At 42.8% G+C, this 16,860-nt stretch overlaps 1 protein-coding gene across 1 annotated transcript in view; it reads right to left on the reverse strand.

Annotated features, from left to right (window-relative positions):
* The window catches only part of Cachd1 (cache domain containing 1), a 231,960-nt gene that overhangs the window by 137,322 nt on the left and 77,778 nt on the right, over positions 1-16,860 (reverse strand). Inside the window, exon 2 of the mRNA XM_041652659.1 lies at positions 8,118-8,180. Within this exon, the coding sequence (XP_041508593.1) occupies positions 8,118-8,180 (63 nt within the window). The remainder of the gene's footprint in view (positions 1-8,117; positions 8,181-16,860) is intronic.

The following is a 16,860-nucleotide window of genomic DNA, read 5'->3' on the forward strand; positions in this document are numbered from 1 at the left end:
AACAACAACAAAAAAAAAACAAACAGTAAGTGTCCATGTAATTATTGAAGAGCTGATGGTCCCAATGAGAAGTCCAGCTACAAATGGTGTCCAACATGGGGACACACATTTCCACATAAGACCTGAAAAAACAGAGTCAAACGAAGCTTCCTACTCCCGCAGTCTCTCATGTGGTCAGCGGTACAGAGACACATCTCCTGGTCACTGCCTGCAGGTTTGAGTCACCAATGCACAGTGGTTTAAAGTTTTGCCCATGCAGACAGAAGAGATTGCAGAGAGGCAACAAAGGAGGTTCTGATGGTGAAAAAAAAGTCTAAACATGTTACGGTTTGTTTAGCAATGTGCTAGGCTTAAGAAAAAGAATATAGACAGTCATAAAAAAAAATCCAATAGTTTAAAGACAATAACGTAGACTCTTCGAAGAGAAGTTTTTTTTTTTTTAAAAAGAATAAGCCATACAAGGATGGGAAATATTATAATACAGGGAGTTTGGACCTTATATGGTGCTTTGCTAATTTTGAATTCTTTGAATGCTAGTGGACAGACAAAAGTTGCTGAGAGACACTGGATTGTGGAAGGGACTGCTGAGTTAAACCAACCTATATTCATTAGAAATGCCTTAACTTTACAATGAAAGGGAAAATGCATTACATTGCGAAAGAGGTTATGCTTTTGTTTCCATGGGAAATAAAAGGCTGTGGTTTCCTTCAACGTTAATAGAGATCAGATTTGACTGGTGGAGATCTCCTGAGGATCTTGGCTGCAGACATGGGGAGAAGAAGCCAAGAAAGACTACAGGACAGGTGACATGTAAGCTGATCCCTCTGCATGGGAACAGCTCAGAGATGAGATGAGACATGTTAAGCCTTGTTGGCTACAGAGTCCTCATGACTTATTACAGGCCATCCTTTCATATGGCATGGATAGAAATGTATATTACAGTTTGACTGTAAGTCCAAATAAACTGATAATGTTGACAGATGCCTTTTACCTGCTCAAACATAAAAAATCATCTTTGACTGACTTGTGCACACCACACATTCCACACTTGTGGTAATGCAGATATGTTTGTTACTTTTGAAAGTTTGTGTGTTTTCAGAGATAGGGGACCAGATAGCAATGAAAATGGGTGGCCCAGGTGATCCAGCATCTCAGAATGCTTCTCTGTTGCAGTTTCCTCGGAGTTTTACATTCAGAACAGTGTCAAGGCTGCTGGCTGAGATAGTCCAGCCTCACACAATACTCCAGCCAGGCTTCCAATAAGCCCCACGTTTTCCCATCATACCAAGACAACAGCTAGCTCTCCCAGGACTTGACAATTATCTTAATTTCTCAAGATCCCCTAAAGATGTTATTGCCCCCAGACAACAAGAAGCAGTCTGGAAAACATAATGCTCACATTCCCAAGAGGTGGGGCAGATGGTTTTGGATGTTTATCATCATGTAAGGGAGTTGGTCACAAGTTGGTATTGGTCATAGTCAGGAAAAAAGCTGGACAAAGGAGATTAGATTCAGGGATCTCTTTCTGAAGGGAAAAGGGGGGGTATAGTATAGACATGATGGGACAAAAGGGTGGATTTTTGAATCTACTTTTGAACAAGTATGAGTCTCAAATATTTTACATTGATATGGATTTTTATATATGAGTATGAATTTAAGGTTATTTTGTTATACTGTATATGCTTCTATCTCTTGTTTAAGATATTGTACTTACACAGTTCATTTAAAAATGTAATGTAAAGTGTTAGTCCTTGAAAGTCATTTAGGATAGTAAAGAAATACAGGATAAAAGTTATTTATAACAATTAAACTTGTAGTCATGTTAGGTATGTTTTCAAGGTCATACAAATATATATTTTAGAAAGGTGATCCTTAAACACTTCAAAGGCCTACAGAATATGGCATCTAAATGTTTTAATAACATAAGACTCGGGGCTGGAGAGATAGCTCAGAGGTGAAGAGCATTGGCTGTTCTTCCAGAGGATCTGAGTTCAATTCCCAGCAAGCACATTGCGGTTCACAACCATCTATAATGAGATCTGGTGCTTTCTTCTGCAGAATACTGTATATAATAAATATCTAAAAAAAAAAAAAAACATAAGACTCTTCATGACAATGAGACATCTGCTTCTGGCAACACCGATCTACTTCAGAAAAGACAATGGGCATTGAAGAACTTCCATATAGAATTTACTTTCTTTGTGTCAAAAGTTAGTTACTGGGCAAGAAACTGCTCTTGCCTCGACTGTTGGCTGTATGTTGTCCAAACTGGAAATGTAGGACACAAAAGAAAGCAATTGCTGAACTTCGCCAAGACAAGCTGGGACAGTACTTCAAAAATTTCCTGCTTCACAGAAAAGTCTGTCAGGTATTCCAGGCCCGTAGGCCAAATATTGAAGCCCCAACATTGCAGAGGAACCTTGGTTGACTGCTCAGGCAGCAAGTTGCTTGTGTAATAGCTATAGTTTTGGAAGTTGCTTACACTGCACTTTCTGTTTACTCAAGTAAAATTCTATCATTTTTTGAGTTTTGGAGGGAGATTAAAGATTAGGTAGTTATACTTTTATAGTCTCCCTTGTTACAAAATTCAAAAAAAGAAACTTACATAAGAGACAAAGTTTATAAGGTTGAGAGGCATAAAAGCTAAATTATCTTTAAAAAATGCTTTCAGGTCTAAAAAGATGGTTTTAATATGGTAATACAAGTCATAATAGAAAATGGTTTAGGTATAAAACTTTAAACTCATCAAGATAAGATAGATAATAGAGAATTTTCTCCAAATATGTCAAATATAAATGGACTGGACATTGTGAATATAATTCTTCTTTTTTATTTATTTTTTTAATTTATTTAATTTCTCTTATTATAGATAGCTTCATTTGTTAATATCTTTCATTTCTATTTAGCTAATACTTGACAATTGTTCTTATTATATATAGTTTACTATGTTAAAAGTTAAAACCTTTCCTTTTTATTTAGACAAAAAGGGGAAATGTTGTGGAATAATCTTTTTGTACACTGTGAAGATGTCCCACCCTGATTGGTCTTGGGGATGGAACTCTGGCTGTAAGACCTGGCAGCAAGCACTTTCACCTTCTGAGCTTTAAAAAATGACTCAAAATCCCAGCACTTGGGAGGTAGAGGCAGGCGGATCTCAGTGAGGTCAAGGCTGGCCTGGTATAAAAAGCGAGTTCCAGGACAGTCAGAACTGTTACACAGAGAAGCCCTGTCTTGATGCCCACCTCCCCAAAAAAAACAGGAAAAAAAAACCAAAAACAAAAAAACCCTAACTTAATTTTTTTCTTTAAAAGATATATTAAAGTGAAAGGACAAGTTGAAACATAAGCGAAGATACAAACTCTGAATACACAAGGTACAGCCAGCATAGCTATATTAAAAAGAAGTAAAATTTTAAATCTGATCGTTAGAATCTCTGGACACATTTCAGGTGAGTTAGAGTCACATGTGGCTAGTGGATGGTTGACCAGATAGCATGGATATGCAGTATCTTTATCTTCTCAGAGTCTTCTCTTTGGATGTGGCTGGTTTAGAATACATAGTACAGAGTTTACACCTCAATGAATCATGCCAAAAAGGTATAAGTGGACTAGCAACAACAACAGCCGTTACCAAAAGGGGACCCAGCACTTGCCTAGCATGCATGAGATCATGAACTCAAAATGAAAACAATCGTAAGCACGTACTGTAAACATGCAAAAGTTCACTTCAACTAACTTCTCAGATACCCTTTCTAAATATCTCAACTTGGCAAAAGATAAAAAGACAGAAATGACCAAGTATTGAACAGGACGTACCTCAGTAAATCTGCAACTCTGTCGTAGGAGAGTAACCCAAAGCCACCACTGTGAGGGCAGCTTGTCAATTCTCCAGGCATCTTCAACACTGGGCTTGCTGAGTGGCCACCCAGTGAAGCCCAACAGTCCCTCCTCCCTGCCTCCATTCAGGGCTGGGAATTACATGGAGACACAGACAAAACACATGTTCCTAACTTCTAGCAATGAAATGGCAGCAGGAATAGGTCCCCGGGATTAAAGGAATTTAGCCTATCCAAACTATATGGAACTGCCAACAAAAGTGAGCAGTATAACAATCAATCAAAAAAAAAAAACCATTATAAAGTAGATCTGTAAAGGACAAGCTCTGTAATACCATAGAATTAGAAATTATAATGAACCCAACTGTAGATGTATGTCATCAGTGCTCCTAAAAAACCGAGGGAGCAAAGGCAGCAAGACACATGAACAGAAACAATACACTTAGAATTCGTGTCAAGAACATATGCAACAAATCTAAAAATTAATTTGAGGGTATGCATGATAGTTTTATGAAAACGTGACATAAACTAGAGTCAGCGAGGAGGGAGCCTCAAGTGAGAAAATGCCTCCATAAGACCTGGATGAAGCCAGGAACGCTGGTACACCCCTTCATTACCAGCACTTGGGAGGCAGAGGCAAGCAGATCTCTGAGTCTGAGACCAGCCTGGTCTACAGGACAAGTTCCTGGACAGCCAGGGCTAAATAGAGTAACCGTGTCTCAGAAAACAAACAAACAAACCACCACAAAAGAAGAAAGGAAGGAAGGAAGGAAGGAAGGAGAAAGAAAGAGGGAGGGAGGGAGGGAGGGAGGAAGGGAGAGAGGAAGGAAGGAAGGAAGGAAGGAAGGAAGGAAGGAAGGAAGGGAAAAGAAAAGTAGATCCTGCTGAAAGGAATTTTCTTAATGAGCGATCTATGGGGAAGGGCCCAACCCATTGTGGGTGGTTCCTCGCTGGGCTGGTGGTCTTGAGTTCTACATGAAGGCAGGTTGAGAAAGCCACGAGGAACAAGCCAATAAGCAGCATCTCTCCATGACTTCTGCATCTGCTCCTGCCTCCAGATTTGAGTTCCTGTCCTTATTTCTTTCAATGATGAGCGGCTTTCTGAAAGTGTAAGCCAAATAAACCCTTCTGTCCCCAACTTGTTTTTTGTTCATGGTGTTTTGCTTCATCAGTAGAAACTCTTAAGACAGGGGGTAATATGTATATAACAAACCAAAACATCAAACAAAGCAAGGGAATGATTGATAAAAATGGGAATAGCAGGGTGTAGTGATGCACCCCTTTAATCCCAAGAATGGGAGGCAAAGGCAGGTAGATCTCTGTGAGTCTGAGGCCAGCCTGGTCTACACAGTGAGTTCCAGGCTAGTCACGGTTGTGTAGTGAATAATAATCTCTGAGAGAAAGGGTAGGGCCTCCTCTTTGGCAGGTCATTCAAAAGCCTCCAAAGTCCAGGTTGATGTATTTCAAGTTTTTGGAAAAACAGATTATTTAGTTACTAGTGACTTATTAGTTACTAGTGGCCGGGTGATGGTGGTGCACGCCTTTAATCCCAGCACTTGGGAGGCAGAGACAGGTGGATCTCTGTGAGTTCGAGCTCAGCCTGGTCTACAAATTGAGTTCCAAGACACTGTCTCAAAAAGTCAACAAAACAAGACAAAAATAAAAATAAAAATTAGTTCCTAGTGTTCTGAAGCTCACAGGAGATACAAGTGCAAATGACCGTGGTAGGAAGGTTTTATAGAAGTGGAATCATGAGAGATGAACATGTTCCTGCAGATATTTTCCTGGGCATTGTCTAGTATCATAGGGTCCAGAGTTTTTAATTGCTTAAAATTATTTTAATTATTAATACTGTAAATGGGCAGGGGGCGGCTTGGAGGTGTTGGTTTGTGTCATAGCCTACCTGTAAAGGTGAGAGGACAATTCCATGCAGTTGGTTTTCTCCTTCTCCCTTTATGTGGGTTCTGGGGATCAAACTCAAAGGGTCAGGCTAGCAGGGCAGGGCAAGTGCCTTTGCCTGGTGTGTTGTCTTATCAGTCACTATGTATAGTTCTTAATCAGGAGTCCTTTTCGCTATAAAATGGGGGACGCTATAGGTGAATCATCTCAGGGAAGTGACAGATGGTTCAGCAAACACGCTGACTTTTATTAACAGTTTTGAAATGATCTAGAACTCATGATACAGAAGAAAATTTTCAGGACTTGTGTATATTATAGGTGGAACAATAATGATGCAATTTTCTTCTGTCTAGAGAGAAGACATAAAACCCGAAGGCCATCTTTGCTTGGGGTGCTCTGGCAGGCAGTGGGGTGTGTGTGTGCTGCATTGGAGCAGTTAAAGATAAGTAAGTACATCTTGGTTCAGTCTAGGAAAGAAGAATAGGACAGTCAGAGAGAAGGCAGGTGGGACAGACGGGGACTTCTCTGTCAGGTGGACTTTTCAGGGGAAGGCGGTTTAGCAGAGATGTCTGCTTTGAGTGAAAGTATACAGTAAAGTAAGCGGTCAAAAAGAACAGTCAGCATGTGTTTGTGTCTCACAGATTTTTAAAAACTTATCCTCCTACTTAATAGTCATGAGTACAGGTGACTTCTTTTACCTCTTGAAGCCCCAGTTCCCTCCCCTTTGGTAGGACAGACTGCTCCTGAAGGTTACCCGGCCACAATATACTGAAATGGCCTCCCACCAGTGTTCTGTAAGTGCTCCAACAGTTACTATAATTTCTAGCAATTATACTGAAGGCTTCCAAGCTTGCTCATAGCCGGGTTAGCAATGATGTCAGCCCCAAACACAAAACAGCTGCGCGTTCGGAAACAGCCCGTGTAAGAACCTGTATCTGTTACTTCAAGAGAAGAGGCTCAACCTGATACCCCAGATCGCATTCTTTAAAGGGTTATCAAATAGCAGTGTCTACCAGAAACAGCTCCTCTAGCGAGCAGGCTTTGTGTAGAAAACGTAGTCCATAACAACCCTTCTAGATTGAATGATTCTGAAGTGCCTTCTAGTTCTCGGGAAGCCGGGACTTAGGAAGACAAGACTCAGTGTGGCACACCAACAGCAATTTCCGGCTATTCATCCTGAACAGTATCCAAACTAGGAAAAACGAGCCCCGCATGGCCACTTAAAAGTGACTACCACTGGCCCCCCAGCTATAAACAGGAAATGCTGAGCTTAGCCCACAGCACTAGATTGTAAATAAATACCTAGCCCTAAGAACTTCACCCTGACGCAAAGCCTTTCTTCTGAGAGCGTGCTTTAAAAGCTCAGATTGGGTCAAGCTGTCTCCATGAATAAAAGAACAGAAAAAAACCTCACAATTTACATCATGATACATTTTGTTATATTTGTCTTTTTGTCCTGGGCAAGCCCTCTGCTGCACCCTGGTTTGGAGCCTGGTTCAGTTTCTCACTGGAGTTTTAAACCTAGCTTCAAGTTACTTGTCGATGGTCAGGCTGGGACGAAGTCGGTGGATCACCTGAAATTAAAGCCTCCTCCTCTTGTACCAATCTTCTCATCCCGTGCTAATTATTTATGTTCAAGCTCACCAATACCATGTCTTCATGCAGGAGGCATTGCCAACAATGCCAGCTAGCTATAAACAAACAGGATCTGGCCTTTAAGTAGTTTGACTGCACAGAGCACTGAAAGAAGATAAAGAAGGGAAAGGGAAAAAAGGGGGTGGGGGAGAATTCTAGAAAGAGGAAAGAAAAAGCACATGAAGCCCACTTGCAGGAGCTTCTGCAATGCCAGAGCCTTCTTCCACCAAGATGAGCTAGCTCTGTTTTCACTGGTCTGACCACTTACTTCACCGTCAGAACTTCATGAGGAAGCTATTAGGATTCTCTTACATAAAACTGACAATATAAAACGTGTGTGTGTGGTGTGCGCGCGCGCGTGTGTGTGCGTGTGTTAGGGGGAGGAGGATGGGGCCACGACACGGTGTTTGCCATGGCCAAAGAGTGAGCGCATACAGATGCCAGAATGGGAGTCTATTTCAAAGCCTCAATGCCTATTTTCAACATCAGATGAAACATATTTCATTAGTTTCAGATCTGGCAAGTTCACAGATGTTCATGGCAAAAGGAAATGCTTCCAAGGAACCCCAGGAATGGCTGTCAATCAGCCACAGTGTGTAAGTCCCTGAAATGTCAGGGTCACCATTATCCAGGAAGACTCCATGTAAGTAGGAGAGTGGAAGAGGTAAGCCTCTAGTGGAGGCTACCAGGAAGAAGCCCCACAAAAAACCAAGACAAAGCCAAGGTGCCCTGACCCACAGCATCTTACCTGCTGGACTTCGCTCTCTCCATTTGAGATTTTCTCCGTGTAAACCAAGGAGTTGAAGATCCGCTGCAACGAGAGAGAAAATGAATGTTAGGTTTTCTACCACTCACTTTCTATACGTGTGTGAACGATCTGTTGCCTGCAACATCGACAGATTCAAGTAGAAACGAGTTTAATTAAAATACAGCGATTTTTACAGAGAGTAATGTAAATATCAGCCAAAGTCAGTCAGACTTATTTATTTAAGCATTACCCAAGCACTGTAGTGAAATAAACCAGATGTTACACTATATTTTTCATTTTCAAAAATACATTTAATTACAGATTTCCGGAGCCCATGCCATTTTATCCGGCTGCCGTAATCTGGCAAAGTTGTGCTTCTCATTTAAATCCTGCACTCCCTGAATGCTGTAATTGTTTACAGGCTCCGACATCTAATGTAATAAAACTCTTTGAAAAGAATTCTTTCCATATCCTCTCATGTGCCGATCGGGCCAGTAACCCACCCCATATTATCTATCACCTCCATTCCCCAAGCAAGCCCCTCAGGAGAGTAACAAAGACACTTGCCAACTATGTGTGGCCTCAAGAGAAGACACCGGGCCAGGCTGTGGCCCACTGGCACCTTCTGCAGGGTCCTGCCTCGCCTACCTCACACTCACTCCTCCACACAGCACCTGAAGTTAAAATATCTCTGTAGATTTGAGACTCAACTGGAATACCTAACAAACTCAAAGATGAAAAGCCAAGCTGTGTACATAGCGGGGGGGGGGGGGGGGGGGGGGGGTAGTAGGGATGGAGAAGGGGTAGGGCCTCATCATTTGCCTTAAAGTTTCAAAGGTGCCACGGAGCTCTCTAGATGAATCAGGGGTCAGATCTGAAGATGCCAGCCAATGTTTTGTTTCTCCTCTCTAACCAGCTGCCAAGCATTTGTCAGCATCTGGGAAAGCATCCCAGACAGCCCAACACACCTGTGTGGCTGTGGCGGGAAGGCAAGTGCCAAGTTCATCAAGTCCCAGTGCAACCTAAACAGAATGCAAATGAAGGAAGGACCCAGGGCCTGGGGCTGAGGGGGGGGGGGGCGGGTAGGTGGGAGCAGAGAGTGGGGAGCGTAAGCACCCAGAAGGACAGTCATGGAATTTCAGCTTGGAAAATTAGAATTAATAAATGATCACGATACTACCCATCCTACCCCATGGGCTATGTTCATGCATTCCACAGATGCTGCCATGCCTGCCTATCCTCAAAATAATGCTGCAAGAGGAATGTTGTCTTTTCAAACTTTTAAATTATGTTTGTTTTATTTATCCCGTTTGCATGCGTGCATGCGTGCGTGCGTGTGTGTAGAACTTTTGGGAGTTAGTCCTCTCCTTCTACCAAGTAGGTCCCAGGGATAAAAGCTGGTTCTCTGGGCTTGTCGGGAGGAGACTTTACACACTGAGCAGTCTTATCAGTTTTCATGGCTTCTTGTAGGGCTCATAATAACAACACTGGTTAAGATTTACAGAACGCTTACGATGGGATAAATATCTGAGCCTATTCCATGTGTTAATATTTCTTTTTGATGTGTTTCTGTTTGGCAGTCATTTGTGTCTTAAGACAGGGTTTCACTAGCGTGTAGCCCAAGCTGGCCTTGACCTCTGCCTTGAATTCTCACCTTGGCCTCTCTAACACCCTTTTCATCCAGCTTAAATGGTTTTATAAAAACTCCTTCATGACAGACACTATAATTTGAATTTTTTTTTCAGTGCACGTTTGTGTGCCTGTGTGAAGGCAGCTGGGCCTGAGTGCAGGTGTTCACGGAGTCCAAGTGTTGGATCCCCTGACTCCGGAAGGAACCCGTGTCTTCGTTTGAGCACTCTTAACTGCTGAGCCACCTCTCCAGCCCTGACCAATAAATACCACTGTTATCCCAACACATAGATATAAAAACCTAGTGCAATGCACGCATGGAATCTTGTGTGCCTATTTTTTTGTAAAAGACTCTATGTATAAAGATAAAAACCCAAGAGCTTTGGAGGGTTAAAATGTTGATCAAAAACCACTCACAGCAAGGCTGGGGCTTGAAGCCAGGCCATGTGGCTCCAGAGTTCACACTCCTAGCCTTTCCTCTCCTTAGGATTCCCTGGCTGTTTAAGTTTTGCATAACAAATTTATTACCAAGATATATCACGTCTGGAACTTAATTGGCGGCAAGCCTTAACTAGAATTTATTAATCCATTAATTAGTCATTTCTCGTACATATTAATTCGGCTCCAGATTCGCTGGAGCATCAAGGGGCGTCAGGGTTCTGAATCCCAAAACGTGTCTCATTTTTTAAAGAGAATTATGGGGCTGGGAATGTGGTATAGTGACAGCAAAGCTGCCTGGCACGAGCCCTAGATTCCATCCCAGTTGAGTGGAGAGATAAACAGGATGGTGTGTGTGTGTGTGTGTGTGTGTGTGTGTGTATGTGTGTATGTGTGTATGTGTGTGTGTGTGTGTATGGGTATGTGTATGGGTGTGGGGTGTGTGTGGTTGTGGGTGTGGGGGCGTGTGTGTATGGGTGTGTGTGTGTATGGCTGTATGTGTGTATGGCTGTGTGTGTATGTATGTATGTATGTGTGTGTGTAGGGGTTCAGGTGGAAGGAAATTACAGCCCTAAATTTCTAGTTCTGCAGAGCCTAAGATGACATCATCACTCACCACGATCCCAGATTATATTCCAGACTTTTCTATAATTTCCTTTTCAAAAAGATACTCAGTTCATTTTCATTAAGAATTAACCTGACTGAAGCAGCGATGTCAGGTCGTGGTGAGTGTACTCAGTCTTCTCACGGCAGGGGTTCTCCAGCGGGAGACTCCCAGGAAGCCAACCAGCCCCACTGTGCCCAAGCCAACACCCGCCAGGGACCAAATGTGATGTGCCCATGTTTTCTTAAGAGGAAGAAGATTACTCAATAGTTCAAGGGTGTGTGTGTGCCAGCGCCAGCCCATGAAGTTGCTTCAATCCCTGTCGTGCACATGATCGTAACAGTAATAAGACTAATATTTTTAGGTGGTCCATTTCTATACTGTCTATACCTAATCAATTTAGGTTGATAAGACAAACATTTTAAATTAACAAGCCCTAGATATATACAGTAGTGATCAGTGAACTCTTTATTGAGTACACCCCTCTAAGCACCCTGGCACGGGGGTGACAGTGCTATCACCAAAGGAAACAGTCTTTGCCGGGCACCCTTCCCCTGGTACTGATGTTGGAGAGAGGCCAGCAGAACTTACACGCATTGTGACTGGCAGCAGGTCTAAAAGTTGGCTTATGTGTGCACATCAAGTCACACGATGCCGAGTAATTCCTACCAGGCTCTAAAAGAGCTGGTCAGCTTCCCCAAAGTTTACAATTTTTATAGCTTACAATTTCACATCAATTACTGCACTTCATCTTCATAATTGCCTGTGTAGGCAAAAGCAAGTACCTGAAACAACATTTCACAGTGTGAAAGTTAGGAGCTATGGCCAGGTGCAAAACTTTAGTGCTGAGGCCTGAACCTAGGTCTTGAACTAAGTAGAGGCAGAGCTTTTAGCTGAACTAGCAAACAAACTGGTACTTACCACCTTGCAGTTCCGGATGGTCTAGAAATACTGTATAGAATTTGGGTATGGGACACGGAGTGGAGGGAGTGGAGGCAGGGCTGGCAGCTCGACACACAGTGATTGAGATCTGAGCTTTTCCTGCTTTATTTTAAGCAAGATGTAAAATTTGGGGGACAATCCGAGTCCCAGACAGTTTCATTTTGTACTTTGTACCGCATGTGAAATTTGCAGAAGAAACAAAATACAACTTTGCTTATTGGGAGAGTGAGGAGTGGTGGTCTGTAGGTCATGTGACAGTAATTCAAAATTATGGAACCTAGCTGACATTTTGGTGACCTTAGGGTAAATGTTTCCTGGTTATTAGAGGACATGGAAAATGGAAGTGTCTCCTGAAAACACGAAATCGATGAGTATTCTTGACAGGACAAAACCTTCATTCTGTCTTTTGGATGAATTACTAGACTAACAAATTAGGGCCGGGGGACTAGGAGCTAAGGCCACCGTTCTGCTCTGTGCTCTAAATTGCCACTTTCCCTTAGCCTGATTTCCTGAAGAACCAAAGGTATTCCAGAATTTGAATTTTGTTTTGTTTTGTTTTCCAAGACAGGGTTTCTCTGTGTCCTGGAACTCACTCTGTAGACCAGGCTGGCCTTGAACTCAGAGATTCACTGGCCTCTGCCTCCCACGTGCTGAGATGAAGCCACTCATTGCCATGCCTGGCTCATGAACACCATCCAAGGGAGCAAAACTTCTCCGCAGTTTGCAAGGCCCCAAAAGTGAAGACCAAAGACACTGCCTGCTATCTCTCATTACTCTTTCCTGTTCTAGAAAGTTCTCAGATACTAAAAGTAAAAATATTCTTTAATAGGTATGGAGGCGTAAAGTTATTTTCAAATAAAAAATATTTTTGCTAAATCCTTTTATTAAGTTTATTTCCATAATTAAAAAAACAATAAAATGTCTTATTCTTTTGCTCACTGGATCTGCATTATGTACAATTTGGAAAACTCGCTCCATGTTCTAAAGCCAACCACATGTTCATCCTATGACTCAGCAGCTCCCACCTTTGACAGAAGCATGGGGATATGCTCATGCTCACTAAGATATATGGATATAAGTACAAGGATGCGCATAGCCACGCTGCTCCTAAAGTACAAACCCAGAAGCGGCCTACATGTGGATCCACAGGAACTGAACTGACAACACGCCCTCAGAATGTCTGCACCCCGAGAAACTCCTCAAGAATGGGCACACGGCAGCAGCAAAGCTTCTTACTGTGGGACATCACCACGGCACATCACCACATCACCACGGCACATCACCACTATGACACATCAGAACAGGAGATGGCAGGGACTTATGGAATGTGGAAATGTTCTGGTTGTCATCCTAATGCTACATTTATTTATTTAGTTGGTTTGTGTGTGTGTGTGTGTGTGTGTGAGAGAGAGAGAGAGAGAGAGAGAGAGAGAGAGAGAGAGAGAGGCCCATACATGCATGTATAGAGGTCAAAGGATAACTTCTGTTTATTCTCTCCTACCATATGGGTCCTTGATCTTCAGGCAAACACCTTGTGAGCCAGTCTTAACTGTTCTACACTCTGGTTTTCACTCTGAGTGCTGATTATTGGACTTTATGAGGACTTATCAAGCTGTGCTCTCTTAAATAAATATTTCAAACTATTTAAATAAATAGTTTGTGCACCAGTGTTTGTGTGCATGCAAGGGTCCACGTGCATGCACGTGAATAGCATCCAGAGGACAACCCCAGGTGCCAACCCCAAGAGCACCACCCCTCTCCTCCTGAGACAGGGTCTCATGGGACCGGAGCTCACCAATTAGACTAGGCCGGCTGGCTAGCAAGTCTCAAGAATCTCTTGTCTTCAATCCCTCCAGCACCAAAATGTAAGTTCCAAGCTAGTACCAGCATTGCTGGCTTTTCACATGAGTGCTGAGGATGTAACACAGGTTCTCACACCTGTGAATCAAGCACTTTACTGACCAGGGGATCGGTTCAGTCCTTAAAGCTGTGTGCTTTTTCCCAATATGTTGTACTTCATTAAAACTACACTCAGCATGCATTCCAGGCAGTCTCTTTGAAACACCCCCCCGCCAAATGTGCTCCTATGTATTCAAAACTGTATTTATAAAAGGAGAAGTGTTTACTGGACTACCATAAATACCTAATAAGACAAACATAAATTCAGTCTCTTAAGTGGATGATCTTGGGCTGTCCCAATGAGAAACACCTCACAATCCGCCTGGCACGTCTCCTGAGCCCACCCTGATGCGCTATAGGAATCACACCACGGCATTTTAAACATGTAATAATTTTCAATTCTTTTTTTAAATGACTCTTAATTCTTCTAATTCACACCCAATAGTGCTATATAAACCTAAATTTTCTGCAATTAAAAAGGTTTCTTCACTCGAGTTTCATTGGACCACATATTCTAAACATAACACAATTTAATACAACCTACCTTTTACACATTCTACTCTTAAGCACTGCCTGTCTCCTTCCTTCCCCGTTAAACGACTTTCCGTGCAAGGTTAAGAATGAAAAAGATACAGCAGGGTGGGTACATGCTTGGGAGGCAGAGGCAGGAGGATCTCTGTGTGTTTGAGGTCAGCCTGGGCTACAGAGCAAGTTCCAGGTTTGCTAGGGTTGTTACACAGAGAAACTCTTGTCTCAGGAAGATATAGATAGATAGATAGATAGATAGATAGATAGATAGATAGACAGACAGATAGATAGATAGATAGATAGACAGACATAGAGAGTATCAGTTGAATGCAGTTCCTCCTATGGATTGTCTGATAGAAGGGGGGAAAAAAATCAAACATATCCTTTTTCATATTCTCTCCATCCTTCCTCCCTCCAAAGCCTAGGTACAGCCTTGACCTTCCATGGTTCTACTAACTCCAGAGTCTGCTGATCCCTAGTCTTAACTCACAGCTGCCCCCACCCCCCTCAACTCTATTTAATTAACCTTAACAGATGGCAAGAGAGTTGGTTTGTTGGAAGAGGAACAATTACAAGGGTGTTTAATAAGACGGTCAGTCCAGACAGCAGGCCCCACCTTCGCTCCACTACCTGCCTCGCCAAATTTTAACAAGTCATTTAAATGAAAGCTACAGCACCATGCCACAGGGAAGAAATAAATACCCCACCAAGCCTAATGAGATGCTGCCGCTCTCCTTCCCTGGTCTTTGCTGAGAAACTAAGGGCTGTGTTTTCACTGCAAACCTTAGTCCCATGCTGTTTTATGGGTCTCTGTGGCCAGTCCATATGGCCGACAGCTCACTAACAGCTTCATCCGGCTCTGGATCTGTTGCTGTGATTCTGGGGATGGTGGACAAAGAGGAGGAAAATAAAGACTAACATTGTCATCTCCGCAAGCAGACCACCAGGAACCACTGAAGCCCCAATACCACTAGTTTTAAAAAAATTCCAAAATCACTGGGAAATGAATCAGGGGTGACTCAACGGAGTGCTTTGGGGGAATGGAGTGTAGGTGTACTCCAAGAATAATCTTTTCCCAGATTCGGGTCCCTTCAGCCCGGGATCAGACAGTGTCTGATTTTGGTCAGACTGTTTGACATCACAGTTACACACCTGGAAGGCCCAGGAGAAAGGCGTTCTTGGAGAAGACTGATGATCATTCTGAGCCCTAAGGTCACAAAGCCTGCTGCTGCAAAAACAGTCCCTTCTTTAATCCCTGAACTTGCTCATTTTGAACATGTGACTTGAAAAAGTTTGCTGAGCATATTGGGAAGGCTACCCCCTAAAATAAAACCTTAAAGTCAACAAAATGTCCAACAACAAGGAACAAACCGGAAACAAGGCCTGTGGCTGTCAAAAGCATGTTTATAATAACTTGTGTTACTGTGTCTTTAAAATAGCATTTAAATAAACAATATCATTCCGTGTGTGGGGGTGTGTTACGGACAATGTTATGATCTGGATGACAAGGGACTGGAGGGCCTTCAGCTATTTTACAACACATAATTTCAAAATATTCACAATGTTTACCACAGCCCTTCAGAGTGACGACAACAGGAACAGAAACTGGTCGGGACCTCCAATTCTGACTCTTGTCCTTTGCCAGAAGCCAAAAATTCCTTAGTTCTTTCCTGGCTGGAAGCGAAGAATGCCAGAAGGGTTCTGCTCTGACTTCGTGTTACCTTTCTTCTCCCTTTACGCCCCCTATATGAAAACCACTGCCTGGAAGCTATTCGCAAGGACATGATCAAGTCTGAGAGGCACTTGGACATCCTATGGGTGGGGTGACCGGACTGACCAATCCACCTCTCTCTGCCTCATCCCAGCTTCTGCCAAATGTCTCATCAAAAACCCCTAGACTAGCAACTTGCTTGGGACTCAAGTCTATGCAGGACCTCTGCTTCTCCTCTCCTTAGTGGTCACCCATAGTCTCACAATCAAATCCCATTCTAAATGCTCCCTCTTATTGTCTGGGAAAGTCATTCTAGGACCTTGAGAGACAAAGGAGTGGGAAGCCATTGTCTTTGGGTGGCTCTGCTAGCTGCTTTGTCCACTATTCCAGCCCTCTGAATGATGCTCACGGCGGCTGAGAGAGAAATCCTTTGCCATTCAAGGGGTCCCAGCTTTTCCTGTATTGTTCCCTCGTTTTATAGATGAAGAAAGTAAGGTCCTGAGGTTTAATTCGCCTCAAATTGACCATTAGGAAACGTGCGGTCAAATCCAGCTGCAAAGCAAGACTCACTCCAAAGTGCATATAAAAAGAGACGGCTTGTGTAAAACTGAGGCACAATCAAATTAGAGTAGGGCTCGCCTGTGACCGGCGAATTTACATACATTTTCTTCCCTCCCCCTTCTCCTCTCATATTTCCTTTGTAACAAAGAAAATTACACACTTTGTTTTTTCAAAGACAAGCCAAACTCAGAGTAGGGTTTGCATTCAGAGATTCAACCAGAACCCACAAAAAGAAAAAGAAAAAAAAAGTTCATCTTCACTAGATCATGGCAGTTAAGAGCATGCACGGGAGAAAATAAAACACGGGGGCTCACACTTGACCCCTTGCCATAAAAACTCGATCCTAACACCACAGTGCCTGGCAGGAGCCAGACAAAGCTGCTGTCGTTTCCTAACAAAGGGGAAGGCCTAGTGACTAAAAACTGTTGGAA

This window comes from Microtus oregoni, unplaced genomic scaffold, assembly GCF_018167655.1.
Source record: "Microtus oregoni isolate MIOR12 unplaced genomic scaffold, Mior012 000005F_ref0000423, whole genome shotgun sequence".
Classification (NCBI taxonomy): Eukaryota; Metazoa; Chordata; class Mammalia; order Rodentia; family Cricetidae; genus Microtus; species Microtus oregoni.